Here is a 20,604-nt window from a genome sequence, read left to right on the forward strand (position 1 = left end):
ATCCCCCTCCCCAAATTAATAAAAATATTTCTCAAATTTAGTTTTCCTAAATTAATGCATCCCCCTCCCCAAATTAATGAATCCCCCTCCTCAAATTCATAAAAACACTTATCAAATTGAGTTTTTTATAAGTTAATGAATCCCCCTCCCCAAATTAATAAAAATATTTCTCAAATTGCATTTTCCTAAATTAATGCACCCTCAAAATAACAAAAATACTTCTCAAATTGAATTTTTTAAAATTAATGAATCCCCCTCCTCAAATTCATAAAAACGCTCCTTGAATTTTTTTAAATTAATGAATCCCCCTCCCCAAATTAATAAAAATACTTCTCAAATTGCATTTTCCTAAATTAACGTATCCCCAAATTAATAAAAATACTTCTCAAATTGAGTTTTTCCTAAATTAACGAATCCCCCTCCCCAAATTAAGGGAAATTGTCCTGGATTCACAAAAAAACCCTAAAATTAACAGAGACCCCTCCCCAAATTAATAATCTCCCGATTTAGGTGAGACCCCTCCTCAAATTAATATTCTCCCAAATTAAGATCTCTCCTCAAATTAATAGAAGCCCCCCCCAAACAAATAAAGACCCCTCCTCAATTAACAGGAATTTCCCAAAATTAATCGAGACCCCCACCCCAAATCCTTCAAATTTCACCTTCAGTGGAGACCCCTCCCCGTATTAAATCGAGACTCCCCCAAAACCCTCCCGGGACCCCCCAAAACTTCTCCTCCTCCTTAGACCCCCCCCCAAAAGTCTCAGGGTCACCCTGAGCCCCCCCAAATTATCCTCGGGACCCCCAAAATCCCCCCGGGACCCCCAAAATCATCCTCGGGACCCCCCAAATCCTCCCCAGGACCCCCAAAATCCCCCCAGGACCCCCAAAATCATCCTCGGGACCCCCCAAATCATCCCCAGGACCCCCAAAATCCCCCCAGGACCCCCCAGATCCCCCTCAGGACCCCCCCAAAACTCCTCCAAGCCCCTCCCGAACCCCCAGATCCTCTCCAGGACCCCCCAAATCCTCTCCGAGACCCCCCAAATCATCCCCAGGACCCCCAAAATCCCCCCAAATCCCCCCCAGATCCCTCCCAAAACTCCTCCAAGCCCCCCCCGAGCCCCCCCAGAACCCCCCCACCGTTAATGCTCTTAACGGGATCAGCGCCCGCAGCGCCGGGGGGCTCAGGGGGGGGTTCGGAGACACGAACACGCGAATTTGGGGTGGGGGGAGATCCCCAAAACCCCCCCGGGACAGCGCTGGGATGGGGGGGGGGCCCTGCCCGGGGATGCGGAGCCGCTGCCGCAGTGCCCGGGGGGGCGAGGGGGGGTGACAGGGGAGGATCTGCGGGTCCGGGAGGGGATGCCAGACCCCGGGGAGGGTTCTGAGGGTGGGTTTGAGGTGTTTTAGGGGGGGGTCTCCCCAAATTTGAGCCCCCCCAGGTGTCCCCCCCCCCCCTTACCTGCGCTGCGGTCGCGGCGCGCGCTGAGACCGCGGGAACTCATCACACCCAAGGGGGCGGGGCCTCAGGCCACGCCTACAACTAAACCACGCCCCAGGTGACACCCAGACCACGCCCATCGCGGCTTGTTGCCATGGCGACAGCGCGTAGGCCACGCCCATCTCAGAGTATTTTCCCGCCACTCGCGTTTCCCGCCCGCCAGGGGGCGCTCGCGAGCTGAGGGGGGAGAGGGAGGCCAAGATGGCGGAGGAGGCCGTGAGGGGGGTGAGGGGGATTTGGGGATTTTTGTGGGGTTTTGTGGGGTTAGGGAGATGTGGGGGTGCCCGGCGGTGGTTATGAGGGTTCTGAGGGGTCACTAAGGGGGGATTTAGGGATTTTTGTGGGGTTTTGTGGGGTCAGGGAGCTGTGAGGGTGCTTGGGAGTGGTTATGGGGACTCTGAGGGGTCTCTAAGGGGGGATTTGGGGATTTTTGTGGGGTTCTGAGGGGTCACTAAGGAGGGATTTGGGGATTTCTGTGGGGTTTTTGTGGGGTCAGGGAGCTGTGGGGGTGCCCGGCAGTGGTTATGGGGACTCTGAGGGGTCACTAAGGGGGGTTTTGGGGATTTTTGTGGGGTTTTGTGGAGTCACTAAGGGGGAATTTGGGGATTTTTGTGGGGTCAGGGAGCTGTGGGGGTGCCCGGCAGTGGTTATGGGGTTTCTGAGGGGTCACTAAGCGGGGATTTGGGGATTTTTGTGGGGTTTTTGTGGGGTCACTATGGAGGGATTTGGGGCTTGGCGGGTCAGTGGTCACTAAAGTGGCTTTGGGACCCCTCGGGGGTCTCATTCTGAGGGGTCAGGGGTCACTAGGGAGTATTTAGGGGGTCTCTATGAGGGGTCAAAGGTCACAAGTGAAATTTTGGAGGGGATTTGGAGGGTCTCGGGTGATGTCGGGGATCCCCAGAAGAAATTTGGGGAGGCTTTGGGGGTCTCTGAGTGAAGGAGGGAGGTCTTGGGGGATTTTGAGGGGATTTTTGGGGGGGTTTTTGGGGTCTCCCCACAGGTTCTGGAGCAGCTCCTGGTGGCTCTGGGGACCCCCAAAAAGGGGAAGGGCCGAGGGGGAGCTCTGCTGGTGGCCCTGACAGCGAGGGGGGGCCCCCCCTGCACCCTCACAGGTGGGTGGGGGGTCCTGGGGTGTTCTGGGGGGTCCTGGGGGGGTTCTGGGGGGGTCCAGGCTCCCCCTGACCCCCCCCCCTCTCTTTTCCCAGTGGCAGCCACGGGACCCCTCGGTCGTGACCTCGACCCTGAAGCGTTGGGAGGAGGTGAGAGACCCCCCAAAAAAACCCCAAAAACCTCCCAGAGACCCCCCCTAAAACCCCCAGAGATCCCTCCCCCCAGAGACCCCCAAAAAACACCCCAGAGACCCCCAAAAAACACCCCAGAGACCCCCAAAACACCCCAGACACCCCCCAAAAACCCCCAGAGACACCCCCAGAGACCCCCAAAACACCCCAGAGACCCCCAAAAATCCCCCAGAGACCCCCCAAAACACCCCAGAGACCCCCAAAAACCCCCCAGAGACCCCCCCAAAGCCTCTCTGGGACCCCCTGACACCCCCAACTCCTTCAAGAGCCCCCCCCAAAAGCCCCCAAAACCTCTCTGGGCCCCCCCTAAATCCCCTCAATCTCCTCCCCAGCCCCACTGGGGGTCCCCTAAATCCTCCCCAAACCCCCACAAGCCCCCTAAATCCCCCCCAAAAATCCTCCCCAAACCCCTTAAATCCCCCCCCAAATCCCCCCCAGCCCCCCGGGGGGTGCAGGAGCTGCCGGGACCCCCCCCAAATCTCCCCCCCTGCTGCGGGCAGCTCCTGGCCCAGGCTCAGGTCCAAAGGAACTTCCAGGTGAGTTTTGGGTTTTGGGGGGGCTGGGGAGGGGATTTTGGGGTCCCCCCATCTCTGTTCTCTTTCCCAGCCCCCCCAAAGTCACCTTGGGGGGGGGAATTGGGGTCGGGGGGGGGGCCCGGGAGCCCCCCCGGGAATGGGAATTGGGGCAGGAGGATAAAAATAGTCGGGGTGGCCTGGATTTGGGGGGGTGGGGGGGGGAATAATGGGGTCACTGGGGGGGGGGAGGGGAAATGGGGTCATGGGAGGGGGGTGGGACCCCCAAAATACACGGGGGGAGGGGGTGGGACCCCCCCAAACTGAGCCCAGTTCTTTGGGGGGGTATTGGGGTGTCCCAAGCCCCCCCAGATCTGCTCCCACTGAGGGTCGTGGGGGGATTTTGGGGGGTCGTGGGGGGATTTTTGGGGTTCTACCCCCCCAGATCTGCCCGCCCCGGGGGTCGTGGGGGGATTTTGGGGATCTGTGCCCCCCTGTGCCCCCCCAGATCTGTCACCCCCCCCCGCCGAGCCCCACCCGGGGGTCCCTGTGGTGGCTCCTGCACCGGACCAGCCTCGTGCACCCCGAGGTACTGGGGGGGGTTTGGGGGGTCTTGGGGGGGGTTTGGGGGTCTTGGGGGGCTTGGGGGGGGTCCCCAAAATTGGGGAGGGGTCCCCAGTGACCCCCCTCGCCCCCCCCCCCGTCAGGTGGAGTTTCATTTCTGTGCCAGCATCGATGGCAATGTCACATCCAGAACCCTCAGGTGAGACCCCCACCCCAAATTTGGGGCACCCCCACCTTGGGGTCACCCAAACTGGGATCACCCCAGTGCTGGGGACACCCAAACTGGGATCATCCCAGTCCTGGGGACACCCAAACTGGGATCATCCCAGTCCTGGGGTCACCCTAACTGAGGACCCCCTAATTGGGGTCACCTCCCTGTGTCCCCCAGCCCGGAGCCCCCCTGGGCAAAGGCGGGAGTGAGGCTGAGGGTGCAGAGCCAGCACTTCACTGGGTACGGACTGGGAGGGACTGGGATGGGACTGGGATGGACTGGGAGGAACTGGGATAGACTGGGATGGAACTGGGATGGACTGGGATGGACTGGGAGGAACTGGGATAGACTGGGATGGAACTGGGAGGGACTGGGATAGACTGGGATGGGACTGGGATGGGACTGGGATGGACTGGGATGGGACTGGGGTGGACTGGGATGGGACTGGGAGGGACTGGGATAGACTGGGAGGGACTGGGATGGACTGGGATGGGACTGGAGTGGGACTGGAGTGGGACTGGGATGGACTGGGATGGACTGGGATGGGACTGGGATGGGACTGGGAGGGACTGGGAGGGACTGGGATGGGACTGGGATGGGACTGGGAGGGACTGGGATGGACTGGAGTGGGACTGGGAGGGACTGGGATGGGACTGGGAGGGACTGTGATGGACTGGGATGGACTGGGATGGGACTGGGAGGGACTGGGATGGACTGGAGTGGGACTGGGAGGGACTGGGATGGACTGGGATGGGACTGGGATGGACTGGGATGGGACTGGGGTGGACTGGAGTGGGACTGGGAGGGACTGGGATAGACTGGGAGGGACTGGGATGGACTGGGATGGGACTGGAGTGGGACTGGAGTGGGACTGGGATGGACTGGGATGGGACTGGGATGGGACTGGGAGGGACTGGGAGGGACTGGGATGGGACTGGGAGGGACTGGGATGGACTGGAGTGGGACTGGGAGGGACTGGGAGGGACTGGGATAGACTGGGAGGGACTGGGATGGGACTGGAGTGGGACTGGGATGGACTGGGATGGGACTGGGAGGGACTGGGAGGGACTGGGATGGGACTGGGATGGGACTGGGAGGGACTGGGATGGACTGGAGTGGGACTGGGAGGGACTGGGATGGGACTGGGAGGGACTGGGATGGACTGGAGTGGGACTGGGAGGGACTGGGATGGACTGGGATGGGACTGGGATGGACTGGGATGGGACTGGGATGGGACTGGGATGGACTGGGATGGGACTGGGATGGACTGGGAGGAACTGGGATAGACTGGGATGGAACTGGGATGGACTGGGATGGACTGGGAGGAACTGGGATGGACTGGGATGGAACTGGGATGGACTGGGAGGGACTGGGAGGGACTGGGATGGGACTGGGATGGACTGGGAGGGACTGGGATGGGACTGGGATGGACTGGAGTGGGACTGGGAGGGACTGGGAGGGACTGGGAGGGACTGGGACGAGGCAGGGAAGCAGTACGGAGTCAAACTGGGATGGACTGGGATAGATTTGGCTGGACTGGTCTGTACTGGTCTGTACTGGTCTGTACTGGTCTGTACTGGTCTGTATTCGTCTGTACTGATGTGTACTGGTCTGTACTGGTCTCTACTGGTCCAAACTGGTCTGTACTGACCTGTACCAGTCTGAACTGATCTTTACTGGTCTGTACTGGTCCGAACTGATCTGAACTGGTTCGCACTGGTCCGTACTGCTCTGTAGTGACCTGAACTGGTTTGAACTGGTCTGTACTGGTCTGTAGTGTTCTGTACTGATGTGTACTGGTCTGAACTGGTCTATATTGGTCTGTACTGGTCCAAACTTGTCTGTACTGATCTGTACCGGTCTGAACTGATCTTTACTGGTCCGTACTGGTCCGAACTGGTTCAAACGGGTCCGTACTGATCTTTACTGGTCTGTACTGATCTGAACTGGTTTGAACTGGTCCATACTGGTCTGTACTGACCTGAACTGGCTCGAACTGGTCCATACTGGTCCGTACCAATCTGTACTGGTCTGTACTGGTCTGTACTGATCTGAACTGGTTTGAACTGGTCCGTACTGGTCTGTACTGATCCATATTGGTCTGTAGTGATCCATACTGGTCCGTACTGATCCGTACTGGTCCATACTGGTCCATATTGATCTGTACTGATCTTTACTGGTCTGTACTGATCCGTACTGATCCATACTGGTCTGAACTGGTGTGTACTGGTCCGTACTGATCTGTACTGATCCATACTGGTTTATACTGGTCCGTACTGATCTGTACTGATCCATACTGGTCCATACTGGTCTGTACTGGTCCGTACTGATCCATACTGGTCCGTACTGGTCCATACTGGTCCGTACTGGTCCGTACTGGTCCATACTGGTCTATACTGGCCCGTACTGGTCCATACTGGTGCGTTCCCCCCCAGGCCGCCCCGCAGCCGCCTCCGGCCGTGCCCGGGGTCGCCGCTGGCGCTGCCGGTGCCGCCCGCGCTGGCGGCCGTGGGATTCGGGGGGGACCTGGAGCTGCTCCCGATCCGCGCCCTCGGCCCCCCCGGGACCCCCCCCGGGGCTGGAGCCCCCCTCGGCAGAGTGCAGATATCCGGGGAGGGGGCGTGGGGGGCTTGGGGGGGGATTTGGGGAGGGTTTGGGGTGGGATTTGGGGTGTTTAGGGCCCTGGGATGGGGTTTTGCAGGGGGGAATTTGGGGTGTTCGAGGTGTTCAGGGAGGGATTTGGGGTGTTTGTGGTGTTTGAGGGGGGGATTTGGGGTGGAATTTGGGGTGTTCAGGGAGGGATTTGGGGTGTTTGACGGGGGATTTGGGGTGTTTGGGGGTGTTTGGGGGGGAAATTTGGGGTGTTTGGGGGGGATTAGGGGGATTTGGGGTGGGATTTGGGGGGCATTTGGGGTGTTTGGAGGTCGGATTTGGGGGGGATTTGGGGTGTTCAGGGAAGAATTTGGGGTGTTTGGTGGGGGGGATTTGGGGAGGGATTTGGGATGTTTGGGGTGTTTGGGGAGAGATTTGGGGTGGGATTTGGGGTATTTAGGGTCCTGGGATGGGATTTGGGGTGTTTGGGGAGCGATTTGGGGTGTTTAGGGTCCTGGGATGGGGTTTTGGGGGGGGAATTTGGGGTGTTTGGGATGTTTGGGGAGGGGATTTGAGGTGTTTGGGGTGGGGGGATTTGAGGTGTTTGAGGAGGGATTTGGGGTGTTCAGGGAGGGATTTGGGGTGGGATTTGGCATCCTGGGTGGGATTTGGGGTGTTTAGGGTGGGATTTGAGGTGTTTGGAGGGGATTTAGGGTGGGATTTTGGGTGTTTGGGGTCCTGGGATGGGATTTGGGGTGTTTGGGGGAGGATTTGGGTTGTTTTGGGGTGTCTGGTTGGGGGGATTTGGGGTGGATTTGGGGTGTTTGGTGTGTTTAGGGAGGGATTTGGTGGGGATTTGGGGACCTGGATGGGATTTGGGGTGTTGGGGATGGGATTTGGGGTGTTTTCGGTGAGATTTGGGGTTCTGGGGTGGTTTGGGGGGAGGATTTGGGGTCCTGGGCGGGATTTGGGGTGTCTGAGGTGGGATTTGAGGTGCCCAGCAGGGGTCTCAAAGTGCCCAGGGGGATTTTGGGGGTGCTGGGGAGGGGGAAGATTTTGGGTTCCCTGGGGAATCTTGGGATGCCCAGGTGGGATTTTGGGGGTGCTGGGGGGATTTTGGGGGTGCTGGGGGATTTTGGGGTGCTGGGGGAATTTTGGGGTGCCCCACCCCCCCCGTTGTTCTCCTTGACCTTCCCACCTTTACCTGTTTGACCCCGCTGGGCTCCCCGTGCCCCCCCCGACCCCCCCAATTTTGGGGGACCCCTCCCTGCTGGGGGACTGGGGGGGCTTCAACCTGGCTGCCACCCCCCTGAACCCCAAAATCCCCCTGAACCCCAAAATCCCCCTGAACCCCAAAACCCCCCCAGACCCCAAAACCCCCCCAGACCCCCGAGGCTCCGGCGAGGATGAGGAAGGTCCGTGGAGTTTTTTGGGGAGGATTTTGGGGTCAATTTTGGGTCCCCCCCCCCCCCCTTAACCCCCCCCCGTTGTCCCCACAGAGCCTGTGCCCCCCGATGTCACTTTTGAGGTGCGCTGGGACCCCCCTGAGGGGCTCGGGGACCCCCAAACCCCCCCTGAGGGGGACCCCAAAACCCTCCTGATCTTCCTGTTCCTGCGGCACCGGGATCCCTTCGGGGGGTACGACCCAGGTGAGGGGGGGGACCCCGAATTTGGGGGTGTCCCCGAGATTTTTGAGGTGTCCCCAAGCTCTGGGGGTGGCTCAAGGGGGTCCCCAAGCTTTGGGGGTGTCCCCAAGTCTTGGGAGTCCTCAAGATTTTGGGGGTGTCTCCAGGATTTTGAGGGTCTCCCCAAGATTTTTGGGGTGTCCCTGAGAGTTTGGGGGTGTCCCTGAGATTTTGAGGGTGCTCCCAGGATTTTGGGGGTGTCCCCGAGATTTTGGGGGTGTCCCCCTGGGCTGTCCCTTTGTTTCAAGAATGTCCCCAAAGTTTTGGGGGTGCTCCCAGGATTTGGGGGTGTCCTTAAGATATTGGGAGTGTCCCCAGGAGCTTGGGGCTGTCCCCAAGATTTTTGGGGGGTGTCCCTCAAGATTTTGGGGGTGTCTCCAGGATTTTGGGGATGTCCCCATGGTTTGGGGGTGTCCCTCTGGGCTGGCCCTTTGTTTCAGGAGTGTTCCCAAGATTTTGGGGGTGTCCCCAAGAGTTTGGGGGTGCTCCCAGGATTTGGGGGTGTCCTTGAGATATTGGGGGTGTCCCCGAGAGTTTGGGGGTGTTCCCAAGATTTTTGGGGGTGTCCCCGAGATTTTTGGGGGTCTCCCCGAGAGCTTGGAGGTGTCCCCAGGAGCTTGGGGGTATCCTTGAGATTCTGGGGGTGTCCTCGAGATTCTGGGGGCGTCCCCAAGATTTTGGGGGTCACCCCAAGATTCGGGGCTGTCCCCTCGCTTTTGGGGTTCTCCCCTCATTTTGGGGTTCTCCCCTCGGGTTTGGGGTTATCCCCTCGGGTTTGGGGCTGTCCCTGTGTCTCAGGACTGTCCCCCCGACCCCAGGGGGGGTCCCCCACTTTCCAAGGACCCCCCCCCAAACTCTGAGTCCCCCCCAGGTCAGCGCCGGCTCCTCCTGCCCCACCTGGACCCCGCGCTCCGCCTGGGCCGCCCCGCGCTGACCCGCGGGCTCCAGACCCTCCTGCACCCCCTCCTGGGGGGGCTGCACCGCCAGCTCCAGGTGGGTACGGGGATTTTGGGGTCCCCCCACCCCCCCAAACCCCCGGTGACCCCCCAAATTCCCCCCTGCAGGCCCAGCAGCTCCTGGCCCGAGCCCAGGCCCTGGCGGTGGCCGCGCTCACGGCCGTGGTGACCTCCAGCTCCAGCGGCCGCTTCCGCAGCGCTTGCCTGGGCTCTCTGCAGGTTTGGGGGTTCGGGGGGATCCCCCTGGGTTCGGGGGGTGGTTTGGGGGTGTCCCAGGTGTCACTTTGTCCCCTCCCCAGGTGCAGGACACGCCGGCGCTGGCGGCGGCCGCGCGCCGCAGATGGGCCGAGGTGTCGCGCAGGCTGGGGCTGCCCCGAGGGGGTGAGGGGGGGGGGAAATGGGGGGTGGGGAGGGGTCCCCAAAACCCCCCCGGGGCACTGAACCCCCCCCAGGGCACTGAGCCCACCCTGCGACCCCCAGGGACCCCCCAAAAGCAGCGCCGGGGGCAGAGGGAGGAGGAGGAGGAGGAGGAGGAGGAGGAGGAGGAAGGGCCCCGGAGCAGCCAAGGCCAGGTGGGGTTTGGGGGGTCCCTCCCTTTTCTGGGGCCTCCCAGTAACCCCCAGTAACTCCCAGTAACCCCCAGCACCTCTCCAGTACCCCCCAGTACCCCCCAGTAACCCCCAAGAACTCCCCAGTAACCCCTGGGCCCTCCCCAGTTACCCCCAGTATCCCCAGTACCCCCAGCACCTCTCCAGTACCTCCCAGTACCCCCCAGTAAGCCCCAGTAACCTCCAGCACCTCCCCAGTAATCCCCAGTACCTCCCCAGTGACCCCCAGGACCTCCCCAGTAACCCCCCAGCATCTCCCCAGTACCCCCCAGTACCCCCCAGTAACCCCCAAGAACTCCCCAGTAACCCCTGGGCCCTCCCCAGTTACCCCCAGTATCCCCAGTACCCCCAGCACCTCTCCAGTACCTCCCAGTACCCCCCAGTAAGCCCCAGTAACCTCCAGCACCTCCCCAGTAATCCCCAGTACCTCCCCAGTAACCCCCAGTACTCCCCAGTAACCCCCAGTGACCCCCAGCACCTCCGCAGTAACCCCTCAGCACCTCCCCAGTAACCCCCAGTACTCCCCAGTACCTCCCCAGTACCCCCAGTAACCCCCAATAATCCCCAGTACCCCCCCAGCACCTCCCCAGTAACCTCCAGCACCCCCCCAGTAACCCCCAGCACCCCCCCAGTAACCCCCAGCACCCCCCAGTAACCCCCAACACCTCCCCAGTACCCCCCAGCACCCCCCCAGTAACCCCCAGTAATCCCAGTACCCCTCAGCACCTCCCCAGTACCCCCCAGTACCTCCCAGTACCTCCCAGTAACCCCCAGGACCTCCCCAGGACCCCCCAGTAACCTCCAGTACCTCCCAGTAACTCCCAGTCCCCCCCAGTGCAGGAGCCCGAGGAGTGGCCGCTCTGAGGGACAGGACAGAGCCCCCTCCCACCCCAGTGTCCTCCCAGTGCTCCCAGTTCACCCAGTCCTGCCTCATCCCAGTACCCCCTTCCCAGTTAGACCAGTTGGTCCCAGTTCCTTTCAAGGCTTTCATGTTTTCCAGTCACTCCCAGTTACTTCTCACAGCCCCAGTTTCCCCAGTTCATCGATCCCAGTTCCTCCAGCAGTCCCAGTTCATGCAGTCGTTTCCAGTCCCCCATTGCTCCCAGTTTCCTCCAGTCCATCCCAGTTCATCCCAGTCCCCCCAAGTTTCTCGGTGCACCCCGGCTTCCCAGTCCCTCCCAGTCCATCCCAGTTTCCAATCCATCCCAGTCCATCCCAGTCCGTCCCAGTCTGTCCCAGTTCCTCCCAGTCCCTCCCAGTCCATCCCAGTTTCCAATCCATCCCAGTCCATCCCAGTCTGTCCCAGTCCCTCCCAGTCCCTTCCAGTTCCTCCCAGTCCATCTCAGTTTCCCAGTCCCTCCCAGTCCCCCGAGTTTTCCAGTCCATCCCAGTCCCTCCCAGTCCGTCCCAGTCCCTCCCAGTCCATCCCAGTTTCCCAGTTCCTCCCAGTCCATCCCACTTTCCCAGTCCCTCCCAGTCCCTCCCAGTCCCTCCCAGTCCCTCCCAGTCCCTCCCAGTCCATCCCAGTCCCTCCCAGTCCCTCCAGTCCATCCCAGTTTCCCAGTCCATCCCAGTCCATCCCAGTTCCCCAAGTTTCCTAGTCCCTCCCAGTCCCTCCCAGTCCCTCCCAGTCCATCCCAGTCCATCCCAGTCCCTCCCAATCCATCCCAGTTTCCCAGTCCCTCCCAGTTCCTCCCAGTCCATCTCAGTTTTCCAGTCCATCCCAGTCTGTCCCAGTTCATCCCAGTCCCTCCCAGTCCCCCAAGTTTCCCAGTCCCTCCCAGTCCCTCCCAGTCCCTCCCAGTCCATCCCAGTTCCCCAAGTTTCCCAGTCCATCCCAGTCCCTGCAGTCCATCCCAGTCCATCCCAGTCCCGCCCAATCAATCCCAGTCCCTCCCCGCCGCCCCGCCCACAATCTGACGTCACACCTCATTTGCATAACCACACCCACCCGCCCAGTCCACGCCCACCTCCCGCCCCAGCCCCCGCCCCTTTCCCCTCCCGGCCCCGCCCCCCGCGCAGGCCCCGCCCCCGCCATGGCGGCCCCTCAGCCCCGCGGTTCCCCCTGGGCCGGGCCGGGGTCGGGAGCGACCCCCGGAGCCGCCGGAGCCGCCCGGGCCGGGCCCTGCTGGGCCGCCGTGCTGGGCTGCCTGAGCCTGGCCTGCTCCTACGTGGGGAGCCTGTACGTGTGGGGCAGCCCCCTGCCCAGGTACGGCCCGCGGGGGATTGGGGGGTCTGAGGGGGTTTGGGGGGGTCTGAGGGGGATTGGGGGGTCTGAGGGGGATTGGGGGGGGATTGGGGGTCTGAGGGGATTGGGGGGGATTGGGGAGGTCTGAGGGGATTGGGGGGTCTGAGGGGGATTGGGGAGTCTGAGGGAATTTGGGGTCTGAGGGGGATTGGGGGGTCTGAGGGAATTTGGGGTCTGAGGGGGATTGGGGGGTCTGAGGAGGATCTGGGGGGTCTGAGGGGTTTGGGGGGGATTGGGGGGTCTGAGGGGATTGGGGGGTCTGAGGGGATTCGGGGGTCTGAGGGGATTGAGGGGTCTGAGGGGGTTTAGGGGGGATTTGGGGGTCTGAGGGGATTGGGGGGCTCTGAGGGGAGTGGGGGGTCTGAGGGGGATCTGGGGAGTCTGAGAGGATTTGGGGGGTCTGAGGGGATTGGGGGGTCTGAGGGGATTGGGGGGGATTGGGGGGTCTGAGGGGGACTGGGGGGGTCTGAGCGGGTCGGGGGGATGGAAATTCAGGGGTCTCGGGGCAGATTTGGGGTGCCAGGGGGGATTTGGGGGGCATTCAGGGTATCTCAGGGGGGATTTGGGGTCCCTGAGGGGGAATTTGGGGTCCCTGGGGGGGTCTCTGGTTCCCATAAGTTTGGGACATGCCCTTGTGGATTTTGGGGCGATTTTCAGTGCTGGGGAGAGCCCTCAGTGCCTGGGGGTGTTGGGGGTGGATTTTAGGGTGTCGGGGGGATATCGAGGAGGGGGAATTTGGGGTGCAAACCCCCCGAGACCCCTCCCCATTTGCCCAGGGACCACCCCTCGGTGATCAAGCGCCGCTTCACCAGCGTGCTGGTGGTGTCAGGGCTGGCCCCGGCCCTGGTGTGGCTCTGGAAGGAGCTCACAGGGGTCAAGGTGAGCTTGGGGGGATCCCCAAAAATCCAGGGCGGGGGTCGCAGAGCCCCCCCAAACCTCGCTGACCCCTCCCCATTTGTGTGTCCCCCCCTCCCCAGGCTGACACCCCCCTGCCCGCCCTGCTGGGGCTGCGCCTCGAGGGGCTGATCCCGGCCACGCTGCTGCCTCTGCTGCTCACCATGGTGGGTCTGGGGGGGCTGCGACCCCCAAAAAACCTCCCCGGGATCCCCAAAATTCCCCAGAACCCCCACAGAATTTACTGAGCCCCCTCCTCAATTTATTGAGGTTTCTCCATGGATGTTCTGGGTGATGATGTGGGTGTGGGAGGGGTTGGGACAACCCCAAAATCCTCTCCTGGGACCCCCAAAACCCACTCAGGACCCCCCTAGGGACCCCCAAAATGCTCCTGACCCCCAGAACCCCCCACAGAATTTATTGAGCCCCCTCCTCAATTTATTGAGTTCCCCTCAGATGTTCTGATGATGTGGGTGTGGGAGGGGTCACTCTCAAAATCCTCTCCTGGAACCCCCAAAATCCACTCAGGACCCCCCAAAACCCACTCAGGACCCCCCTAGGGACCCCCAAAATCCTCCTGATCTCCCCCAGAACCCCCACAGAATTTATTGAGCCCCCTCCTCAATTTATTGAGCTCCCCTCAGATCCTTTGATGATGTGGGTGTGGGAGGGGTCACCCTCAAAATCCCTCCCAGGGACCCCCCAAAATCCACTCAGGACCCCCCAAAACCCACTCAGGTCCCCCCTAGGGACCCCCAAAATAATCCTGACCCCCAGAACCCCCCACAGAATTTACTGAGCCCCCTCCTCAATTTATTGAGGTCTCCCCTCAGATGCTCTGGGTGATGATGTGGGTGTGGGAGGGGTTGGGACAGCCTCAAAATCCTCTCCTGGGACCCCCAAAATCCACTCAGGACCCCCCAAACCCCACTCAGGACCCCCCAAACTCTCTCTCTGAGCCCCCCAAAACCTTTCTGAACCCCCCAAACCCCTCTAGACCCCCCCCAAAATTCCCCCAATCCCAAACTCTGCCCCCACTCCCATGCTGGATATGGGGTGAAAAACGGGGAACTCCCCCCCCCAAACCCCCCCAAAACCCCCCCAAATCCCCTCCCCGACCCCCCCAGGGGATGGAAAAGGGGGGTGAGACCCCCCCTGACCCCCCCAAATCCCCCCTGGACCCCCAGATCCTGTTCCTGGGCCCCCTGATCCAGCTGTCCATGGACTGTCCCTGGCGCTGGCTCGATGGCATCAGGGTGGCCCTGGGTAAGGGGGGAATTTGGGGAGGGGGCAAAAAGGGAGGGGGGATCAGGAATTGGGGTTGGGGAGGGCTCAGGAATTGGGGCTGGGGGGGGGTCAGGAATTGGGGCTGGGGGGGGCAGGGGGTCCCCAACACGGGGAGTGGAACTGGGGGGGAAAAAGGGGGGGAAATGGGGAAGTTTGGGGTGGTTTGGGGGTTTTTTTGGGGTTGGGGGGACTGGGATTTTGGGGTCAGTTCTGGGGATTTTGGGGTTTTCTGAGGGATTTGTTGGGGTTGGGGGGACTGTAGAGATCTGGGATTTTTGGGGTTTGTTTTGGGAATTTTGGGGTTTTTTTCTGAGGGGTTTGTTGGGGTTGGGGGGGTCTGTGGGGATCTAGGATTTTTGGGGTTTGTTCTGAGGGGTTTGGGGGTGGGTTTTGGGGTCAGTTTTGGGGATTTGGGGGTTTTTTTGAGGGGCTTGTTGGGGTTGGGGGGTCTGTGGGAATCTGGGATTTTTGGGGTCAGTTCTGGGGGATTTTGGGGAGTTTGGGGGACTGTGGGATCTGGGATTTGGAGGCAGCTCTGGGAGATTTTGGGGGTCGGTTCTGGACGATTTTGGGGTCAGTTTTGGGGATTTTGGGTTTTTTTTGAAGGGTTTGTTGGGTTTAGGGGGACTGTGGGAATGTGGGGATTTTTGGGGTCAGTTCTGGAAGGTTTTGGGGTAAGTTTTGGGGATTTGGGTTTTTTCTGAGGAGTTTGTTGGGTTTGGAGACCCTGTGTGGTTTTGGCATTTCAGGGCTCAGCCCTGGGGGGTTTTTTGGGGGATTTTTTGGAGGATTTTTTGGGGTTTGCTGTGCTCAGGGTCTCAGCCCTGGGGGTTTTTGGGGGATTTTTTTGGGGGATTTTTTGGGGGGATTTTTTGGGGGATTTTTTGGGTTTGCTGTGCTCAGCCCTGGGGTTTTTTCCCCCCCAGACCCCCGGGTGTGGCTGCTGTGCCTGGGGGATTTTTTGGAGGATATTTTGGGGTTTGTTTGGGTTTGTTGTGCTCACCCCTGGGGGTTTTTCCCCCCAGACCCCCGGGTGTGGCTGCTGTGCCTGGGGGATTTTTTGGGGGGATTTTTTGGGGTTTATTGTGCTCAGCCCTGGGGTTTTTGCCCCCCAGACCCCCGGGTGTGGCTGCTGTGCCTGGGGGACGTGCGCTGGCTCAGGAACCAGGTGGTGGCCCCGCTGACAGAGGAGTTGGTGTTCAGGGCCTGCATGCTGCCCATGCTGGTGCCCTGCACAGGGCCCGGCCCTGCTGTGCTGGCCTGCCCCCTGTTCTTTGGGGTTGGTGAGTGGAGTGCTAAAATATCCCTAAAATAATCCAAAATATCCCAAAAACTGACCCCCAAAACCCTGCTGTGCTGGCCTGTCCCCTGTTCTTTGGGGTTGGTGAGTGGAGTGCTAAAATATCCCAAAATACCCTAAAATAATCCAAAATACCTCACTCTGTGCTGGCCTGTCCCCTGTTCTTTGGGGTTGGTGAGTAGAGCCATAAAATATCCCTAAAATAATCCAAAATATCCCAAAAACTGACCCCCAAAACCCTGCTGTGCTGGCCTGCCCCCTGTTCTTTGGGGTTGGTGAGTGGAGTCCTGAAATATCCCAAAAATATCCTAAAAATATCCTAAAATATCCCAAAAATATCCTAAAATATCCCAAAAACTGACCCCCAAAACCCTGCTGTGCTGGCCTGTCCCCTGTTCTTTGGGGTTGGTGAGTGGAGTGCTAAAATACCCCAAAAATATCCTAAAATACCCCAAAAATATCCTAAAATAACCCAAAAATATCCTAAAATAACCCAAAAACTGACCCCCAAAACCCTGCCGTGCTGGCCTGTCCTCTGTTCTTTGGGGTTGGTGAGTGGAGTCCTAAAATATCCCAAAAATATCCTAAAATAACCCAAAAAACCCACCCCAAAACCCTGCTGTGCTGGCCTGTCCTCTGTTCTTTGGGGTTGGTGAGTGAAGTCCTAAAATATCCTAAAATACCCCTAAAATATCCTAAAATAATCCAAAGTATCCTAAAAAATCCACCCCAAAACCCTGCTGTGCTGGCCTGCCCCCTGTTCTTTGGGGTTTGTGAGTGGAGTGCTAAAATATCCTAAAATATCCCTAAAATATCCTAAAATATCCCAAAAAATCCTAAAATAACCCAAAAAACCCACCCCAAAAACCCACCATACTGGCCTGTCCTCTGTTCTTTGGGGTTGGTGAGTGGAGCCCTGAAATGTCCAAAAAATACCCTAAAATACCCAAAAATATCCCAAAAATACCCTAAAGTATCTTTAAAATATCCCAAAATACCCCAAAAACCGACCCCAAAACCCCCCATACGGACCTGTCCCTTGCTCTTTGGGGTTGGTGAGTGGAACCCTAAAATATCCCTAAAATATCCCAAAAATACCCCTAAAATACCCCAAAATACCCTAAAATATCCCAAAAATACCCCAAAAAAACCCTTAAAATACCCCAAAATACCCTAAAATATCCCAAAAATACCCCAAAAAAACCCTAAAATACCCCAAAATACCCTAAAATATCCCAAAAATAACCCCAAAAATACCCTTAAAATCCCCCAAAATACCCTAAAATATCCCAAAAATATCCCAAAAAGCCCCCTAAAATAGCTCAAAATACCCTAAAATATCCCAAAAATACCCCCAAAATATCCCTAAAATACCCCAAAATACCCTAAAATATCCCAAAACCACCCTAAAATATCCCAAAAATACCTCAAAAAACCCCCTGAAATACCCCAAAATACCCTAAAAACACCCTAAAATATTCCTAAAATATCTCACCCCTTATTGCCCTGTCCCCTCTTCTTTGGGGTTGGTGAGTGGGACCCCAAAATAACCCCAAAATAACCCCAAAACCCCCCAAATCCCCCCCAAACTCCCCTCCCCTGCCCCTCTGAATGCTCCCTGAGCCCCCCAAAAACCCCAAATCCCAAATTGTGCCCCCCAAATGTTCCCTGAGCCCCCAAAATCCCAAAATCCCAAATTGTGCCCCCCAGCTCATTTCCACCACGTGATCGAGCAGCTTCGCTTCCGCCACGGCTCCGTGGGCAGCATCTTCATGGCAGCAGGTCTGGGGAACTGGGGGTCTGGGGGCGATTTGGGGGGTCCAGGGTGAGGATTTGGGGTGTGTAGGGGGGATTTCAGGTTCTCAGGGATGTCCAGAGTAAAGATTTGGGGTGTTCAGGAGGAGTTTGGGGGATCTGGGGGGGATTTGGGGGGTCCAGGGGGAGTTTGAGGTGTCCAGGGTGAGGATTTGGGGTGTCCAAGGACATCCAGAGTGAAGATTTGGGGTGTCCAGGGATGACCAAAGGGACTTTAGGGGGTCATGGGGGTGTCTGGGGGTGGAATTTTTGGGTCCACGGGGAATTTGGGGGGTCCAGGAGGAGTTTGGGGGGTCTGGGGGGGAAATTGGGGTGTCTGGGGGGGGATTTCAGGTTCTCAGGGGTGTCCAGAGTAAAGATTTGGGGTGTCCAAGGATGACCAAAGAGACTTTTAGGGTGTCCTGAGGGGATTTGGGGGGTCCAGGGATGTCCACAGTGAAGATTTGGGGTGTCCAGAGTGAACATTTGGGGTGTTCAGGAGGAATTTGGGGTGTCCAGGGGAAGGATTTGGGGTGTCCAGGGGGAGTTTGGGGTGTTCAGGACGAGTTTGGGGTGTCCAGGGATGGCCAGGGTGAGGATTTGGGGGGTCTGGGAGGGATTTGGGGGGTCCAGGGTGAGGATTTGGGGTGTCCAGGAGGAGTTTGGGGTGTCCAGGGGTGTCCAGGGATGTCCAGAGTGAAGATTTGGGGTATCCAGGGGGGAATTTGGGGGGTCCAGAGGGGAGTTTGGGGTGTCTGGGTGAGGATTTGGGGTGTCTGGGGCAGATTTCAGGTTCTCAGGGATGTCCAGAGTAAAGATTTGGGGTGTTCAGGGGGAATTTGGGGTGTCCAAGGATGTCCAGGAGAAGGATTTGGGGTGTCTGGGGGGATTTGGGGTGTCCAGAAAGAATTTGGGGTGTCCAAGGATGTCCAGAGTGAAGATTTGGGGTATCCAGAAGGAATTTGGAGGGTCCAGAGGGGAGTTTGGGGTGTCCAGGGGAAGGATTTGGGGTGTCTGGGGGGAATTTGGGGGGGTCCAGAAGGAATTTGGGGTGTCCAGGGTGAGGATTTGGGGTGTCCAGGGGAAGTTTGACGTGTCTGGGGGGCAGTTTAGGGTGTCCAGAGTGAAGATTTGGGGTGTCCAGGAGGCATTTGGGGTGTCCAGAGTGAGGATTTGGGGTATCCAAGGATGACCAAAGGGACTTTAGGGTGTCCAGGGGAAATTTGGGGTGCCCAGGGTGGGATTTTTGGGGTGTCTGGGGGGAGTTTGGGCTGTCTGGGGGGGATTTGAGGTTCTCAGGGATGTCCACAGTGAAGATTTGGGGTGCCCAGGGTGGGATTTTTGGTACTTTGTGATCCCTCTCAGTCTCTGCCAGGGGTGTGGGGTGAATTTTGGGGTCCGGGGGGGTTTTGGGGTGCCCCTGACCCCCCTTTTTGTGCCCCCCCAGCATTCCAGTTCTCCTACACAGCCGTGTTCGGGGCCTACACGGCCTTCCTGTTCCTCAGGACCGGTGGGTTGGGGGGCTGGGGGGGTTTGGGGGGGTCTGGGTGGATTTTGGGGGGCCTGTCAGGGTTCAGGGTATTTTTGGGGTGTATTTTTGGGGTCCCAGGGGTATTTTTGGGGTGCATTTTTGGGGTCCCCAACCCTCATTTCCCTGTCCCAGAGCACCTGGTGGGGCCGGTCCTGTGCCCCTGCTGTAACCCCATGGGGTTCCCGGGGAGATTTGGGATCCTGGGGGGAATTTGATGATCCTGTCAGATTGTGGGATGTTTTTGGGGTGTAATTTTGGGGTCCCAAGGGCGTTTTTGGGGTCCCCAACCCCCGTTTCCCTGTCCCAGGTCACCTGGCGGGGCCGGTCCTGTGCCCCTGCTGTAACCCCATGGGGTTCCTGAGGGGATTTGGGGTTCTGGGGGGTGTTTGATGATCCTGACAGATCCTGGGATGTTTTTGGGGTGCGTTTTTGGGGTCCCAAGGGCGTTTTTGGGGTCCCCAACCCCCGTTTCCCTGTCCCAGGTCACCTGGCGGGGCCAGTCCTGTGCCACTCCTTCTGTAACTCCATGGGGTTCCTGGGGGGATTTGAAGGGATTTGGGATCCTGGGGGGTGTTTGATGATCCTGACAGATCCTGGGATATTTTTGGGGTGTGTTTTTGGGGTCCCAAGGGTGTTTTTGGTGTCCCCAACCTCCATTTCCGTGTCCCAGGTCACCTGGTGGGGCCGGTCCTGTGCCACTGCTTCTGTTACTCCATGGGGTTCCCGGGGGGATTTGGGATCCTGGGGGTGTTTGATGATCCTGTCAGATCCAAGGATGTTTTTGGGGTGTGTTTTTGGGGTCCCGAGGGTGTTTTTGGGGTTTATTTTTGGTGTCCCCAACCCCCGTTTCCCTGTCCCAGGGCACCTGGCGGGGCCGGTCCTGTGCCCCTGCTGTAACCCCATGGGGTTCCCGGGGGGATTTGAAGGGATTTGAGATCCTGGGGGGGGTTTGATGATCCTGTCAGGGTTCAGGGGTATTTTTGGGGTGTATTTTCGGTGTCCCCAACCCCGTTTCCGTGTCCCAGGTCACTTGGCGGGGCCGGTCCTGTGCCACTCCTTCTGTAACTCCATGGGGTTCCCGGCGCTGGGCGCGGCCCTGGGGCACCCGCGGCGCCGGGCGCTGCTCCCCGCGTACCTGCTGGGGGTGCTGGGCTTCCTGCTGCTGCTGCACCCCCTGACCGAGCCCGCCTTCTTCGGGGCGCGCCCCCCCTGCCGCGACCCCCCCTCCTGCTCCTGACACGGGCGGGGGGCGCCCGCCCCTCCCCAACGCCCCCTCCCCTTTTTATAGGAGCCGCCGCACAGAGTCTATTTTTGTGATTAAAGTGGTTTAAGGCTTTGTGGGGTGCACTGGGATGGACTGGGATGGGACTGGGAGGGATTGGGAGGGACTGGGGTTGACCGTGATGGACTGGAAGGGGAGTGGAAGAAACTGGGATGGATTGGGAGGGGAGTGGAAGCGACTGGGATGGACTGGGACTGACCGTGATGGACTGGAAGGGGAGTGGGATGGATTGAGATGGGACTGGGAGCGACTGGGATGGACTGGGATGAACTGTGACTGACCGTGATGGACTGGAGGGGGAGTGGGAGCGACTGGGATGAACTGGGACGAACTGG

The 20,604-nt window shown here is 59.0% G+C and overlaps 2 protein-coding genes and 1 long non-coding RNA gene across 3 annotated transcripts in view; 2 read left to right on the forward strand and 1 right to left on the reverse strand.

Moving 5' to 3' along the window:
- Nucleotides 1-1,541, reverse strand: part of LOC117009250 (spectrin beta chain, non-erythrocytic 2-like) — a 42,458-nt gene extending 40,917 nt beyond the window's left edge. The window contains exon 1 of the mRNA XM_033083485.1: nt 1,466-1,541. The gene's annotated coding sequence lies outside the window, so the exon portion shown is untranslated. The remainder of the gene's footprint in view (nt 1-1,465) is intronic.
- Nucleotides 1,542-3,821: 2,280 nt separating this feature from the next.
- Nucleotides 3,822-4,334, forward strand: LOC117009383. Its single transcript, XR_004420468.1, has 3 exons — nt 3,822-3,906; nt 4,025-4,080; nt 4,270-4,334. It is a non-coding gene; the product is annotated as an uncharacterized LOC117009383 (long non-coding RNA).
- A 5,331-nt stretch (nt 4,335-9,665) lies between these two features.
- Nucleotides 9,666-20,323, forward strand: RCE1 (Ras converting CAAX endopeptidase 1). Its single transcript, XM_033083486.1, is given in 11 exon segments — nt 9,666-9,706; nt 10,042-10,315; nt 11,956-12,055; nt 12,058-12,142; nt 12,958-13,060; nt 13,159-13,242; nt 14,263-14,341; nt 15,478-15,645; nt 17,373-17,444; nt 18,904-18,966; nt 20,013-20,323. Coding segments are annotated over 11 exon segments (1,281 nt in total). The 3' UTR covers nt 20,225-20,323.
- Nucleotides 20,324-20,604: the final 281 nt, after the last annotated feature.

Source organism: Catharus ustulatus, chromosome 32 (assembly GCF_009819885.2).
Source record: "Catharus ustulatus isolate bCatUst1 chromosome 32, bCatUst1.pri.v2, whole genome shotgun sequence".
Lineage (NCBI taxonomy): Eukaryota > Metazoa > Chordata > Aves > Passeriformes > Turdidae > Catharus > Catharus ustulatus.